At 39.6% G+C, this 16,526-nt stretch overlaps 1 protein-coding gene across 5 annotated transcripts in view; it reads right to left on the bottom strand.

The window, feature by feature from the left end:
- TMEM63A (transmembrane protein 63A) overlaps nucleotides 1-16,526 on the bottom strand; it is a 33,369-nt gene that overhangs the window by 1,675 nt on the left and 15,168 nt on the right. For 4 of the 5 annotated variants that reach the window (XM_032683193.1, XM_032683195.1, XM_032683192.1 and 1 more), the window contains 10 exons: nucleotides 14,206-14,343; nucleotides 12,259-12,412; nucleotides 11,390-11,496; nucleotides 9,586-9,672; nucleotides 8,895-8,957; nucleotides 7,821-7,983; nucleotides 6,604-6,709; nucleotides 4,564-4,731; nucleotides 1,063-1,178; nucleotides 37-99 (listed from right to left, as the gene is read on the bottom strand). In XM_032683193.1, the coding sequence (XP_032539084.1) occupies nucleotides 37-99; nucleotides 1,063-1,178; nucleotides 4,564-4,731; nucleotides 6,604-6,709; nucleotides 7,821-7,983; nucleotides 8,895-8,957; nucleotides 9,586-9,672; nucleotides 11,390-11,496; nucleotides 12,259-12,412; nucleotides 14,206-14,343 (1,165 nt within the window). Of the gene's footprint in view, nucleotides 1-29; nucleotides 100-1,062; nucleotides 1,179-4,563; nucleotides 4,732-6,603; nucleotides 6,710-7,820; nucleotides 7,984-8,894; nucleotides 8,958-9,585; nucleotides 9,673-11,389; nucleotides 11,497-12,258; nucleotides 12,413-14,205; nucleotides 14,344-16,526 lie in introns of all 5 variants that reach the window. The other variant, XM_032683196.1, reaches the window with a different exon arrangement.

Raw genomic sequence — 16,526 nt, 5'->3', positions numbered from 1 at the left:
AATATAAGAGAATACTAGTAACTTTTAACTTCTTACAGAAGATGTTGGGACGGTTGGTACATCTGGGTCACTTCCTTTTTCACTTTGTGTGTCTTCTATCTGTAACCAGCAATGGGCAGAGAAAGGAAGAGAGACAATATCAAATTAGTGAGAGAAAGTAATACAAAGGATTATAAGTACCTAAAAACCTGCACAGACAGACCAGTGCTGGTACTCTCTCCTCCAATCCTCTTACTAAGAATCATAGAATGGTTTGAGTTGGAAGGGACCTTAAAGACCATCTATTTCCAACCTCTCAACCATGGGCAGGGACACCTTCCACTAGACCAGGTTGCTCAAAGCGCAGTCCAACCTGAGCAGGAACAATTCCAGGGATGGGGCATCCACAGCTTCTCTGGGCACCCTCTTCCAGTGTCTCAACACCCTCATAAGAAGAGGATTTCTTCCTAATATCTAATCCAAACCTACTCTCTTTCAGTTTGAACCCAATCCCCCTTGTCCTGTCATTACATGCTCTTGTGAACAGTCTCTCTCCATCTTTCTTGTAGCCTCCCTTTAGGTACTGGAAGGCTGCAATTAGGTCACCCCTAAGCCTTCTTTTTTTCCAGGCTGAACAAACCCAATTCTCTCAGCCTTTCCTCATAGGAGAGGTGCTCCATCCCTCTAATCAACTTGGTGGCCCTCCTCTGGGCTCACTCTGACAGGTCCATGTCCTTCCTGTGCTGGGGACCCCAGAGCTGGAGGTGAGGTCCCACCAGAGTGGAATAGAGGGGCAGAATCACCTCCCTTGACTGCTCATCACACCACACTGCTTTGGATGCAGCCCAAGATACTTCCATGGTTCTCTTTGCTCTCAAATTCAGTTCCTGCAGACACTGACAGACTTTCCACTGTGCTACGCAGCCCACCCCTACTACAAGCCCTCTTTAGCCATCCTACCAGATGGACCTTTGTGAACACAGACATTACCAGAGAGAAGGCATGGACAACCCAGCAGGAACAGCTGGTGCTACATCAAGCACAGAGGTAGGTGCTGAAAGGCATCAGGCATCCATCACTTACCTTATAATTCAGTGGACTCAGGTACTTGAAACAGCCAAAACAAGTGTAAGCCAAGCAAATAACAATTGTGATGTTGACAACGAGGAAGGTAAACATGGTCGTAGGTGCTTTAAAGCCTAGAAAAAATATCCAAAGAATACAATATAAAAATATATAGCAGAAAAAACCCCAACAAACCCAAAACAAACCTGTATTTATCCTCCCCATTTTCACAAGACTTGTGGATTTTTTTTGTCCTTGTAGGACTGGGCAGCCCACTTCCAGCCACAAACATGAGAACCTCACTAGGCATGAAGCTCCTCGACTGGTAAAACTGCCAAGCAAGGTGTTCTCCCAGCTTTCTTAGAGGCCAAGAAAGGCTGCTGCAATCCTTGAACCATAAACAAGACACAGAGCGATTTTTCTCCTCCTCTCAGTGATCCATTCTGGACCCACTTCTAAAATACTTTCATAAATGATCCGTGAGATGTAATATTAATTACATTTATTAATAATGATGACAGCACCAAACTGGATGGCTTGCAAACAGCTCAAAGGGCGGGGGGAAAGAATCAGAATGATCTTGGTAGATAAGACCACCCCACCTCCTTTCAAGGATCAAAACAAATAACAAACAGTAACATAAAAGTATATGTAGAAAACTGCAAATAACTACAATTTGGAAGGAAAAATGAAATGTAGGTGTGAGGGATAACAATCCTGTAGTGCTGCAGAATACAATTAATGATTACAAGCTAGAAAGCAGTCAACAGTGTGATGTGATCACAGAACATGGGAAGAGAAGAAAATGAAAAAAAAAACAACAACAAAAAAAACCAACCTCCCCCCACAAGTCCCTGGTACCTATAGAAAATAATTTGATGCCACCGAGCCTTCAACTTGAGCAGCCTTGTCTACAATAAAATATGAACAGAACTAGAAAGAATCCAAGGAAAATGAACAAGAGCAGAAACTAAGTAAATACGAACTAAACTGAAAGGTAAGTTTCAGTTCAGAGAGACTGCAATAAAACTATAGGAGAGGGCATGGTTGCAGCCTCTAGTATGGAAAAAGCTACAATGACTTCTTATTCTCCAGATTCACTATGGAAATATTCTGAAAAAATTAATCTCATTTTGCAGCAAAGATGACTTGAATAAGATATTAGGGAAAAATAAACACCACCACAAAACCTAGCTGTTTCCAAGCTTCTTCAGTCAAAAGACACAACACCAAGCATCAAACATTTTTGTGGCAATCCCAGCATATGCAGTGACACAGAACAGACAAGTTTTACATTTCAGCAGATTATATAAGCCCTGCACAGGTCCGTTCACCAGAGGAAAAACACCATGCACATGTGAAAAACATAACAAAAAAACCCCCTACAAACATGTCACTCTTCAAGTCAAAAACAGAAATGAAAAAACTTCCCTACAGGTATTCTGGAATGTCCTTCAGAGGAGGTTGTTTTTATAAGCATAGGTAACACCAGTATTTACCAGCTGGTGAGGCGTGTCTACATCCAAGCCAAAGTACAGTGTGAACCACAAGGCAAATAGCAGAGATCAGGGAAGAAAAAGTCTCCAAGATCAGTTTTTCCTGCCCTGGATCCTCAGGGTTCTTCCCTGCCAACAGCTCTAGAGAACACGAGACTCAAGTGACTAATCCCAGGAGACAGGGGTTGAACTGCAGATAGTACTGTTGCCTCCTCTGTTGTGAGAGGCCCAGTGGTGCTGCAGGTGTTGGATGGATGGATGGATGGAATGAGAGCCAAGGAAGAAAACAGTAACTGAGAAGGAAATAAATGACACCAGTAGAGCCTATCACCTTCTGCATGTAGTCAAGTGGTATTTGATCCTGACTGAGAACTGGGAGAAGGGTCTTTCCAGCTTTATGTTGATATCAGGAGTGAGAAAACAGAGTATCGTCACTGGACTCTGCAGCCAGACTGAAACACCCATATCAGGCAAACTATAAAAGTCAATGACTAAGCAATCAAGCTTTACACCATAAACTGATCTATTTTGCAGATAAAGAAGCAGAGCACTCTTACCCTTCCTTCCTTCTCTTTGGCACAAGAAGCAGCAATGAAATCAATGGCAATGAAATAAAAATATCAAGTTCCTCCCTCTCAGACTGCCCTGTACACTGACAAACCACCAAACAACACACTGTAAACAGGATCTTCTACACTGACCAAGCCAAAAGTGATAATCCAGACTGTATTTTCCATTATTAAGGTGTGTGACAAATGATGGTTTTACCACAGATGCAGAACTAGAAAACATTATTATAAAGATTTAATTTTTACCACACCAGGATTTCCTTCATTATAATTAGAGGTGCATCAGTTGCTGTGTGTTTGGAGTTGATTTTTCTAAAGCATGCTCTAGAAATTCTCCTGTCAGAGGACACAGATTTGTTGGTCTTCCTGGTTTCAAAGGCAGCTTTGAAAACAAGGGAAAAAACAAGCTCTCAAACATACCAGTAATGCAGGAACATCTGCTTAAACCTAAGGACAGCCCAAAGCAGTAGTTCCAAACAACTTTCACATCCACAGGGAGCTTTCCCTATAGCTTTAGCTATCCCTAAAGTTAGATGACAGCCTGCCAACAATACCTTTCTGACTACTGGCATGCTAGAAAAACACAATGCATGGTCATTTGTCATCAGGGCACAATATGATTAGATATCAGGAGCTTCCTTCCCAAGAAGGGAAACTCAATTCCTTCCAGCACCACTGACATCCCCGTTCCATGCCAAATGCTTCCTCCTGTATCATGGATAAAAAGCCATAAGCTGTCTCCTACCTTTCTCTGACATTAAAGCTGTTAATACACCACAGCCAATAAAATCAATGCCAAGTATTTGCAAAATACACAATGTCCCTATTTTTAAAATAAACTTCACACAAAACACAAGTTTAAACTACAATATGGGGAAAAGAGTCACCATCTCACTGCAGTCTTCCATGTAAAGTTTGATGGATGATGTAGAACACTGTATGACTAGCAATAGGAAGAAAAAATGCTAAAATGTTGGCTAAGTGACACAGCTGTACAACCAAGGCAGTAGCCAATTTGCACAGGGCAAATTAAACTTATGCACAGGCATAAGTAGTACAAATGCAGGTAGTGAAGCCAGAGGCCATCCTACTACAAAGAGCTAATTCCGAACAGATTTTTTAGTTTATGTAGTGATTTTTACTGTCTGTCACTCCAAAGCCCAACTGGCCAATTCCAACTCAACAGATTTAAGGAATCTCCTGCAAACTGAAGAAACAGGGAGCTCCACACTAACAGTTTAAGTTAACATATCAGCCATCTCCACCAAAGGATCTTATGCAAACTACTGTAAGCTGCAAGTCTTGTATAGTTCAGTGACACAGGTAACACCATGAATTCCCCTTTATGGAAGCAAAAAGAAAAGCCCAGAAAGCTTCTGAAACTGCACATCTAATTTAGGGGGGCTGGCAAGAGAGCTGGGAGCAGCTTCTAGGTGGAAAAAGGTAATACTTACCTAGCCGCAAAAATGAATAAAAATAGAGCCAGAAAAGGCAAAGAATTGGAGCTGCAAGGGCCTGATTCACAGCTGCAAAGTGCATCTTCTTCTCCAGCTTGGCAGGGAGATATGCATAGTAAAGGTTATGGCGGTCAACCATGTGCTTCAGGAGTATGTATATTAAACCTGGAAGGGAAAATGGGAGAGCCAAGGAAAGGTTGTTGGAAACTTTACAAAAAGCAGCAATTCTGTGAGGAGATCTACATTAACCAAGTGACTGAAAAATCTAGATACCAGTGGTGGATACAGCCCAAATATGAATGGGGTACAGCTGCATGACAGCACATGCTCCTCAGGTTGTTGCATCCCCATCCCTCCCCTCCCCACACACTTCTCTGTGGCGCCTCTTGTGCTCCCAGGGAGAACCCAGAGCTCCTTTCTAGTGCTGGCACATGAGGCCAAGCCAGTAGGGAAGACTTGCTAACTCCTCTATCCCTGTAGTGGTAAGGAAGAAAGGTCTGTCAGTGGCTTAACTTGCCACTCAGCCTTCAGCACTTTCAAGTCAGTTATTCCTTATCCCAAAAAACAGCCAGCAACTGCTGTGGCAGCTATGAATTGCAAGAGCTCTGGTATGCAGTAGCACATTCAGATATTTACAACTGCACACAAAATGAAATGTAAGTAAATATCAATTACATTTGTTACATAAAAATTGGCCACATTCTCCCCATAATAAGGTTGTTGATTAAACCAGTTCTGAACAATATCTAATTTAGATAATTATCTTGTATCTAGCTCTGTGAAGATTTGAATTAGAAAACAAAAATACCAACTATATAAAATTATTTAGTACTACTTATGTCTGATAAACAGATCTCAAGTGGAAATATCTGTAGCTGTTGAAATGATTCTTTATACGTAATTCTTATGACAGTCTGTAATCTCTGTGAATGAAAGGCGAATGAAAATAAGACATAGCTCATGTCACAGTCACTGAAGATGGACAATTGTACACGAGTTCTAGACAGATGGCTAAGTTTCTTGCATACCCATACAGCATTTAATGGCTGATACAGGAAGAAGGAGGTAATCAAAGCCAGATATATAGGCAACTTGAGGCAGAAATGTTGTTTCACTCATGGGGCAGAGATAAACCAACTGAATAACTAGAAAAAGGTCTGTGACTCAGATCTGGAGACCTTCTCAAGGTCCTACAGGACTGTAGCACCATCTACACCACAGGGCAGCTGTGTTCCACCCATGTGCCCTGAACCCCAAGTTAACTGGTTTTCTAAGCCAGGAAATGTACCAGAGTGTCCAGCATTTCCTTTTTGGTCAAAGGGCAGCTATGGGGTTCACCTAGACCATGTCCCAGCAAAGCAGCCAGCAAGTTGTTAGGTCACATCCCCGTGGTCAGCACCATGGATCATACAGCTGTCCACAGCACAGTGATGACCACAGCCTCTTTCCTCATTCTCATTCAGAATGTGGAATTTTAGATAAATGGTTTGCAACACAGAAGAGCTGCAGTAGTGTAAAGAACAGGTAGCTTTCTATTCTGTTGGTGCTGGACCAACACACTTATTTTTGTGTGTTGGTCCAGCTGTGATGTACATACATCAGACAAACTTTAGGACAAAAGCTTAAAGGATTTGGGGATCAGAATGACTTGAGTCAAGTTTGGCTGTTTAGAGTGGACTTCCAGGCTCGGTATCCTCTGCAGCTTGAGGTCTCCCAGACCTCAAGAACCCAGAGCTAAAAATAATTCCCTCATCCCCAAACCTACCTAAACCCCTAAACACCACCACAGCCAATACATTCAAATTTGAGAAATAAAATAAACATCTAATAGACATTAAATACACTCTCAGCTTCTAAAGAGCTATGTAATTCACCATCTTCTGCACTCTTTTTCCACAAGAAAGGAAGGAAACTTGGATCCAAGTCCTAAGCATTATCAGTATTTGAACTGGAGCAAGAATGCAGAGCTGGGCCTTGCAAAACTCCCACATGCCCCATCTCACTCCCACAGTGCCCACAGCTCATCAGAAAACTTACCAAATGGGACAATGATGGGACACGTGATGCTATAGGCCATGATGACAGTGAACACACACAGCATCCAGGCATACATTGCTCCAAATTCATATTCAAAAGCTTGTTGCTAGGAACACAAACAAAACACCCAAAACTCTCAAGTAATCCATCAATGTGTCAGGAGTTAAGAATAGATTCACTAACACAACAATTCACCTTCTCTTATTCTCTCTCTGCAAGAGATCAGTTATCTCCCTAAGAGGCATAAATTACATAATAAGATGAAGTATTATGCATTTTTAAGTATCTGCACATACAGAAAAGACGCTGCTTCTTCAAATGCCTTAAAGTAATTCCTCAGGTAATCTGTTTGCATCTACAAGAAGCAACTCCTTAAAACCACAAGGCAGAAAATAATAGTGCCAAACTCAGAACTTTCTTCTCATGGCAGATTCCACTGAAACTGTATTGTTCCTTGCAGTAGGGAAAGCTCAAGATATCAAAGCTTTAGTGTGGTAGTATTCCCACTTTCTCCTCTTGGGATGAGGAAATCAGTGTAAGCCATTTCAACCAGAGTAAGGGTTAACATGGAACAGAAGTGAATGTTTAAAAGAATCTTTTAAAAATGGAACCCACCAATCCATTAAAAAAAAAAAAGAAAAAAGAAAAAAACAAGGAAATAAGAAAAGGAAGAAGAACAGGGGCAGCTGTATACATATTTAAGTTCCCATTGTAACACCTGGAATTTCAAGCTGCAAGATGACACATCACCTGGAAGTGAAAGTCCACCACTTAAAATGGAATATAGGCAATAAGTATTTAGTTTGCTAGGTGTATGTTCAGATAAAGGTTGTACACACCTGCGGGCTGAAGAAGAAACGAACTACAGACAGATTTGAAATAAAAAACTCCCCGAAGTTTAGACTGTAAGATAAAATCAGAATCATCCTATAAAATCCAAATCATAAACTCTGACTTAGGGCTATGAAGAGAATAATATCTGAAGTTCAGAGCTTGGGCTTTGATTTTTAACCATCTCTGACTTGAATAAATACCTCCCCATTATCTGTGCTGCAAATGAAGGGAATATGAACCTGCCATGGATAAGCGAAACAAAGGCCAAAAAACCCCCCAAACAACTGTCAGGAGGTGAGAATTAATGTTATGAAGGATGGGGGCTCCCACTGTTTCTGATAAGGATCAAGCCTTTCATTTTCTCTAAGGAGGGGCTCTCATACCTGTTTAATATTTTTCCTTTCTGCTGTGGACTTGGCCATTATCATGCGTATGGTGTAAAGGATGAGGCCGGGCAGGCGCAGCAGCTCCATCCCATTGCCAACGAAAGCAGAGGCAATGACATAGTTCACAAAGAAGGCTCCCTGGTCAGGCAGAAAGACACACCTGCAAGGAAAGACATCAGACAGTGAATGGAAAGCAAACAAGCAAACATAACGTGTGCAATGGAGCCCTAAGCACTAGACACTATAGAAAGTGGCTAGAAGACTTCTGATAATCTTGGGATTATCAGAAAGATTGGGAAAGATTACTGCACAGCTATAAATACAGTGAGTGTAGTATGTAAGAGCCTAGTTGAGTTGCAGTTCAGGTGAGGAATAAACTGTTCACAAGAAGATTTAGCAGTCTGATGGGTGGCTGATAACAGATGAGTATTATTTGATGTCTGCAACAGCAACCTAACACAAGATGAGATAAGACTGCAATAGAATAATTGTCTCTCCTAACTTAGTCTCTCCTATTTGTCTTCCTGTTACTGATTTTGCAACAGCATTTGGAAACCTATGGCCTATTAGTTGCATTCTATTCTTTCCCTCCAGCCACAGTCACAAGAGCTTAAAATAACCAGTATCTGCAAATTCTCAATGCTGGTGTAAAAACATACATGTTTGTTAAAATCAAGAGCCATTTGGCTTCAGAAAGAGAACTGCTGCAGCTATTCAGTCTCATTGTAATCCTTGGGAAGATCCCCTGTCCATGATATGCAACAATCCTCAGTACAATTTCTGGTCCCCTCTCACTTGCATCATACCATCCCATCCTTTTCTGTCACCTACTAAATTTGTAAAGTTTTGGGAAAATAACTGTCTCTTTATCGAACGTTTGCATAAATTTGGTAGCAGGAAAAAAGTATGGATTTTTGCATAGCAAAACCACTTGCATTCTCTTCCCCTTATTCAGAAGCTCAGCATCATCCCACAGAGTAGCAACCTTGAGTAAATCTGAACAAACACTAACTAAGGCTAGTTAACAGCAAAAAAATTAAAAGTTCTAAGTGAAGAATTGCTAATACTTACTCCAGCCTAACTGCAGAATCAGATGATTCTCTGTCAAACAGCCAGCGGAAAAAAAAATCAAGGCTGAAAGAAAGATGATTATTGTAATTCAGTCTCCAACAGATTAACACTGCATAAAATTGCTTCTCTTTTTAAGTAGTTAAAATCAAGATAGTGCATAGAGAGAATTTAATCAAATCATCTGAACACTACTTTAGCTTTATCACAGTTACTGATTGCTAGAGATAAGAAAAAAGATACAGAATCAAGCAGAACAAAAATATCTACTTCATACTAAAGTTCTAATAAGTCTTTTTTAGCAATTATTATACAGATAGGACAAATACATGTCACCCAGTTGGGCAGGGAAACAGTCTAGAGGTGGAACAGTGTAGAGGTGGAAAGAAAAGGACAACTCTAACTCAAAGACACAGTCAGGAAACCGGGTTCTCAGCTATGATGGTGAGTACAGGCAACTTTCAATTATTCACTGAGCTTACAAGTCTCACATTTCTTTGTAAAAAGTCAGGCTTTGGGAACTTTAGGTGCTCTGATGTAAAATGAATTGAAATCTAATGCATAATGACAATATAACCACATGCAACTGGAGGGGAGTGGAGGTACATCAACTATACCTCAACTAGAAAACACAAGTAAGATGCCTCATAATAAAAATATTCAACCATTACTTTGTTGAACTACAATTCTTTACCTGGTCAGACCAAGGGAGGGCAGAATCAATACCATGAAGATCAAAAATATGTAGACTTTATGCATCATTATTCTGTTCTCTGCAGATCTACCAACATAAAAAGTCACTGAGTAAGAAACTCACATGAAACACTTCCACATATGAAGGATCTTGCCCAGAGAATGTCAGCACCTGTCAGACTTCCAGCTCCCCTTACCATATCACATTGCTACAACATGCTCACAAAAGAAACATCTTTTGAGATATTCCCCAATTTGGACCAAGCAGACTTTCAGTATCTTCTTGAACATTAAACTGGACTCTGGATTAGCACCACTACAGGTCCGTACCACAAGCGCGGGGATGTGCGACAGCCACAGCTGGTCTCTTGTCCACAGAAACTCAATCCTGCAGCAGCTTGTAAACAAACAGCTCTTCAAGTGTCATGCCAAGAGGGATTAGGCAGTTCATAGAAGGGCACCACTGCCAAGAAACCAGACACTTACACAACCTACTTAACTGTCCTTGCCAAGTGGCAAGTCTTCAGGAACAACATGACACTGCTCAAGCTATACCCCTACTACAGTAGCAGGAACATCGATCTGGTGACACACTGTTGCCACAAAAGTGGAGCCATCACTATAAACAATTCAGACTGTTGAAGGTGGAATCTGATAGGGCTTTAAACCACAGAGGTTTTGTTATAGGATCATGTAGCCCTTGGGCACTGCGAGCCGTGTCAGTGTAATTATACCAATGCTGGAAATCAAATCTGTGATCACAGATGACAAATTTTAATAAAGTCACTAGTGACTTTGGAAAACTATTTTAACTGATTGAGAAGGGCTCAAAGTTCATGTGTGTAATGTAACTACCCCCCCAAAAAAAAAACCAATTTCATGAAGAGCATACAACTGTGATGAATAAAAGTAGATTCTGGACACTATGTCTTAGAAAGGAATGGTACAAAAAGTTCAAAAGTGAAAAATAATTGACCTTAGAATATAAAAACAAACCAAAGAAATGGCTACAAGCTTTGTGGATAAAGATTGAGTGAAGTTTGAGTGAAGCAGGGATTCAATGTGCAGTACCATGCTTTATCTGACTGCAGGTAAACTGGGCATCAAATCCAGTATTCCAAACCAAGCTGTGCTGAGTATTCCAAGTTAGCAGCACATCAGTGGGCTTAATGTCTCCGGAGTGCTCTGGTTGTATTTGAAAATCTTGTCTTGAGTTTCTGTGGACAATATCTGCTGGGCCCTGGTCCCATAGATCTCCTCACCACTAACAATACCCAACAGCAATTGAGTTGTGCACCAAGAGTTACATCCAGACCATTTTTGTCATGCCAGACAACAAAAAGATGGATGCCCCTTTCATAAGTAGCATGTTAAGAGTTGGAGCACTTTCTGTCAAGTGGGATTCTAGGGTTCTGTGATGTACTCAGTCCGGAGGGTATCCAAACCCACATGGCCTATCTACCCAGAGAGCAAGCTAGTTATGGGATCAGAGGCACTTCCCATGCTCCTGTTGAAGCTACACATCCTGAGCCTGATCACACATTCTTTTTTCTGATAAAACAGAAAGAGAAGTGGGGTGGGGAGCAAGGGGAAGCATAAGCAAGTCATGTGGTTAGATTACACTTGCTGTATGGGTTAAAAATCACTTAAACCCCAAAGTGTGGTTGTAACACTAGAAAGACAAGAATATGACATTCCCTGCTATGAGAGGTCTGTGGATTTAAGAGCTCCATGAAAGATAAACAGTCTTCATTTCTTTTAGTTATTCAGCTGGTAAGGCAAAAACAGAAGAAAAGCTTGCTTACTTTGTCCAGTGGGACTCCAGTAAAGTTGAGTAATAGACAATTGTTGGTAGCAAAGCTGAGAAGGACCAGAGCAAGAGCGTTGGGAAAAACTGGCTGACGATGGGATTCTAGTAGGGGAAAAAAAGAAAGAGTAAGTATTAAAAGCATTTTAATGCAGTTGTGGTGGAACAGAGGCTGCAATATTTTGCTTTTTGTAAATTATAGCAGGATGAACTAGGGAAATTATACTCAGGTGGTCTTAAACTGAGCCATGAGTGATTAGCACTGCTGTGCAAGACAAAAAAACAAATTAGGATTGGGAATTAAATTCCATGAGAGTCCAGTCTCACAGGCAGTCTTTATGTCATTTACGCTATCCTGGGGAAGTATTTAAAAAGAACAGTTTGCAGGAGACTTCAGCTGCAGTCAAACTAGGATCTGAGAGATATATATGCTATGTTAATTTGAACCCAATAAGCAAAATAAAAACAACATTTTTACCTCAGAGTTTAAAATCTGAATTCCTCCCATCTTATCATAAAAATCAAAATACAAGTTGGACTCAAAATTCCATTTTTTGCAAAGGTTTTTGATTACAACATTTAGAATTATGTAAACATGGAATGCAAATTTTTACCACAAGCAAATAAATATTTTAATAACATAGAGTTTCGGGTGAAATTACTTCAGACTGCTATCCAGGAATAAAAGAGGGCTAAAGATCCAGTTCTGGTTGTATGTTTTTCAATAAGCAGCTACATAAAACAATCCTGGGAATTTCAACTGAATTTGACTTAAAGGTGCATAGTAAGAAAATGAAACTATGTCTATCAGTTTCCCAATATTTTGGTTTGATACAGGGGTATATCCAAATGTATGGTGGTACTCACATTCAGGTAGTGAATAGGTTTAGTGACATTGAACTTGTCCATGGTTGAGATGATTATAGAAGGAGTAGTGAGAAAAAACAGCACAATAAAAAGAAGCAAATTAATGCACACCCATCTAAACCACCATTTCAGTCCATGCACTGAAAGATTTTTCCTGGAGAAAAAAGTAAAAATAAAGAGGCCATTAAAACAAGCAGTAAACATTTGCTGCTAAAAAAGATATATCCTATCTGTCAAGTAGCAGGTGGCACTGCTTTTTGTAAATTGAGCTTTCAAAGTTATATAACAAAGCACTACACAAGTTCCAGTTGCTATTAGAAATAAAGAAAACTGCAACCTCTCTTGAATGATAACATAAATTGTGCTTGCAGAAGGACGTACTCAGTCTTCCATTACAAAAACATAAACGTGTAATGTAATTAAGGTTTGGGATGAAACACTTCTCCTGTTCACTAATACAGAAGCACTAAACAAAGAACAAGAAGAGACAGAGATAGAAGGTACAGAGAACTTCTGCAAGAAGAACAGCTATCAGAGGTAGAATCTACCAAGAAATTGTGATTTGAAGAAAAAATAATTTACAAACATGGCATCTCTTCCTGCTATATTAAAACAGTAACTGCAGATTTTAAACATGTAAAGTTCTTAAATGTTATCTGAAATGGTTCCCAAAAAGACTGGAATGATTTGAACTCCAGCCAAAGCCAAGTATTTAGAACAGACAATACTTCAGAACAGGGATACAGAGGCTTAGTAACTTCCTAATTATGACAAGTCTTTTTGTGAACTTGGAAAATCCCTGTGCTTCCTCTTCTTCAAGGGCGAGGGGAGAGAAGAAAAAGAACAGGAAAAAAACCCAACCCAAAATACCAAAACCCCACCATCTTCCCCTCTTAGAGATGTTTAGAAAAAAGTTTTGAAGGGCTTCAGTCCACTGAGTCTCACAGAACAATTCCTGTGTCCAGTGCTTGAAGAAAGGAAGAGGAAATGAAGCACATACACATGGAAGAACCCTTTCATGAAAAAGACACATTAAACCGACCCTACCTGGAAAGCAGCTTGCAAGAGATTTTTAATTCATATCTCAAAATAAAACTGCTGCAAAAGACACAGCTAAGAATCACAGTTGTTTACTTCTTGGTTAAAGATTCTGTACTTTATTCCCAACTGCAGAATTGTAGTCCTAGAGAAAACCTCTCAATTATTAGAAATTGATGGCATAATTACCTTAAGAGTCATTTTCTGTTAAAATACTTGAGAAAAAAGTATGCTTTAAAAAAAAAAAATTACATGCAGGTGAAACACAGCAACTTGTGCCTATCTGTGTCTCACTTGCAGTTTTGGGTTGGGCAATGGAAATGTCACAACAAGTTCACTATTACATGAAGAAAGGATTATATTGACCCCACCCGAAGTTATTTGCAAAGCAACTGGAAAATGTTTAGATCTTTTTTAGCCTATAAACATGACAGAAGGCAGAACAGGAACAGTTTAATTCAAAAAGCACTTATCTGGGAAATGTACTGGATTAATAAAGATGATGTTAGAAGACAGACCAAAGTTCACAGAGTAGATCAAGTTATACTTATCACATGTCAGCTCCAAAAACTTGGAGGACACTTAGCAGTAACATCAAGTTGCTTTCCTCAGATCTCAACAGCAAATATGCACTAGCCTCCAAAAACAGAAACTCTGAGAGACAGACACTAATAAGCTTAGGGTTTTTCTAAAATCTGGGGTGGCAAAACTCTAGTCAGCCTCAGAGAGGCCTCCCCAAGGTCAGTGAAGAACACCAGTAATGAAAATAAAGAGGCAGATCAGCCACATTCAAACACTACATAAAGCCCTAGTTTAGGATTAAAGAAAAACGCACTCATCCCTGTTTCTCCTATGTCCATTCTAAACCTACATTATCATCAATAAATAGATGTAAGACAGGATTCTTACCAACAAATATTCTCAGGATAAGGAGCATATGTAACCTCCCAGTCTGACACACACAGGTCCTTGCTGTAGGATGATGGCTGGGGCTCTCCTTTACACTTAATACTCTGACATTTGCAGGCATTGAAGTCTTTGAGGATGCTGTAAGGAAGAAGAGGAGGATTTTTTCCAAATTTTTATACCTGAAAATGCTGAATATGTAATGAGAAAGACTGGGAATAATGAAGAAGGTTTTTTTTATTTTAATAACCTGTGATCAAGATAGTACTTAAAAGGCAATGTAATACTTTTTGCATTAATGACAACTATACAAACAGTTGCTACTAGAGGACTATGAGATCTGTTTTGTTGGAAACAAAAAGCAGCCTTGGTTTAAACTGTTCACTGCTTCTACCAATGTGAGCAATTGTATTAAAAAAAAATTGTAAAAAAATAAATCAAAGTCTGAGAGCACTGGAAAAAAAGACAGACAGCTCCCTAAACACATCCTTACATAATTACAACTGTTTTCAAATCAAAGTAGACTAATTAAATGAGAGTGCAGACTAATCCTTTACAATAGTATCAAATCCAGCCAATTCTCAGAAAAATTTTTAGCACGCTGCTATTCCCACAATTCAAAATATCAGCCTCTTTCACCCACTCCAAAAATAATCACAGTACTTAATTCTATCTTCTAATATTATGAGTTGACTGACACTGAGTGTATTTAAAGAAAATTTAAACATGCCCAGAATAAATGCTTTCAAAGATTTCTCAAAGGACAGCAGTAGAAGGGCTAGGGATACATTCAGAGACTATTCTATTACACCAGCATGGAAACAGTATATTTTATATTTAAATGGGTAGACGGTAAAATCTATGAACATGCTTGTTTCTCAGTTGTGCTCTTAACATAAAGAAGACAGAGAACCACATACATGAACACCAAACAAACAAACACAACCCCCAAGCCCCAGATCTTTACCTTACCAGAATTCAAGCAGTGATGTCAAATTGCCAGCATCTTGCAGCAGCAAGTATTTAAGAAAGTTAATTATTCTTTGACAGTTGATTTTAAAAAAATACATACAGAGCAAGCTTTAGCTATCATAAAACAAGCTTCTACAACCTCCTGACATGAACCTCAGTTCTGGCTTCCTGTTTTCCCATCCTATTTCAGGATTCTGTGGAGCAGAGAGTACTAAGGGCAACAAGTAACTTTCTAATCTGATGGGAGCCTCAGCTTCACATATAATCTAATCTAATTTGACAGGAAATGGAGTCCACCACATCAATTCCAAGCTAAACAAATCAAAATCTTCTCAGGTCTTGATAATTCAGCTCAAGAGATGCCAGCAGTGCAACTCAGGACACATGCCCAAGGAGAGGCTAACCCATCAAAACTGTACACAACATATGAGCAGCTAGACAAGGAACTTCAGTGCTTATTTCTTCTTTCAGTTTCACATCTCAAAATCTTATTTCGTTACAAAATTAGGAGAGGAGGCAGATTTCATCACACCATCACTACTCAATTAAAGAGCAGCAAGCAAAACTTTCTCCAACCTATCAAATTCTTGCAAGAAATTCTACACCCTGAACTTCCTTGAAAAGAAGCTGAAAGACTGGCTCTCTAACATGACTTGAAGGCCAAAAGAACACAGACAATTTAAATCAGAGAATAAAAAAAGCATGATGTGTTACACTGTAATACAAATATTACTCTGCTTCCTTATACCCACTTTGTGATAGCGAAAGATGCTCCCAGTGTGAACAGAAAATGAGAGGCTACATGCATTTACCTCTACAAATAACTGAATAAAAAAATACTGAACAACTTCTGGCATTAGGTCCACACATATATCTGTAAAAACAGGTAACAGAGATACAGAATGTGTATCTATCACCTATGGCCAGGTCAGTCACTGACCCTACACTGTTAAGATGACTAACTAGCAGTGTAATTTGCACTCACTGATAGTTTGGTCATTGTAACATTTGCACAGTAGAAAATAGAGGAATCAGTAACTTGTATTCAAGAGCCAATTAGTCTGGCCTACTATTAACCTACACTGATGGACAGGATCCCACACAGAAGAGAAAGGTTCCTCATCCCAATAAATGTCCCAAGCCTTTTAGTCTCTTAGATAATTTCTTCACTCAAAGCACAGAGGCTAAAATGCACACTTAAGGGAAAACTTACCAGAAAGCAAAGCAGGCCAAATCCATAGAATGGTGAAAGAGAAGAAAGGAAGAAGAGCCAATATAAGCAAACAAGGGACGCAAACAAGAGATCAATTGTACTATTACAGTTAAAAGAGAACAAACAAAACAGAAGACAA

Source organism: Chiroxiphia lanceolata, chromosome 3, assembly GCF_009829145.1.
Source record: "Chiroxiphia lanceolata isolate bChiLan1 chromosome 3, bChiLan1.pri, whole genome shotgun sequence".
In the NCBI taxonomy this organism is placed as follows: domain Eukaryota; kingdom Metazoa; phylum Chordata; class Aves; order Passeriformes; family Pipridae; genus Chiroxiphia; species Chiroxiphia lanceolata.
The sequence above is the reverse complement of the archived record's forward strand: the minus strand, read 5'-3'. Positions and strand labels throughout refer to the sequence as shown.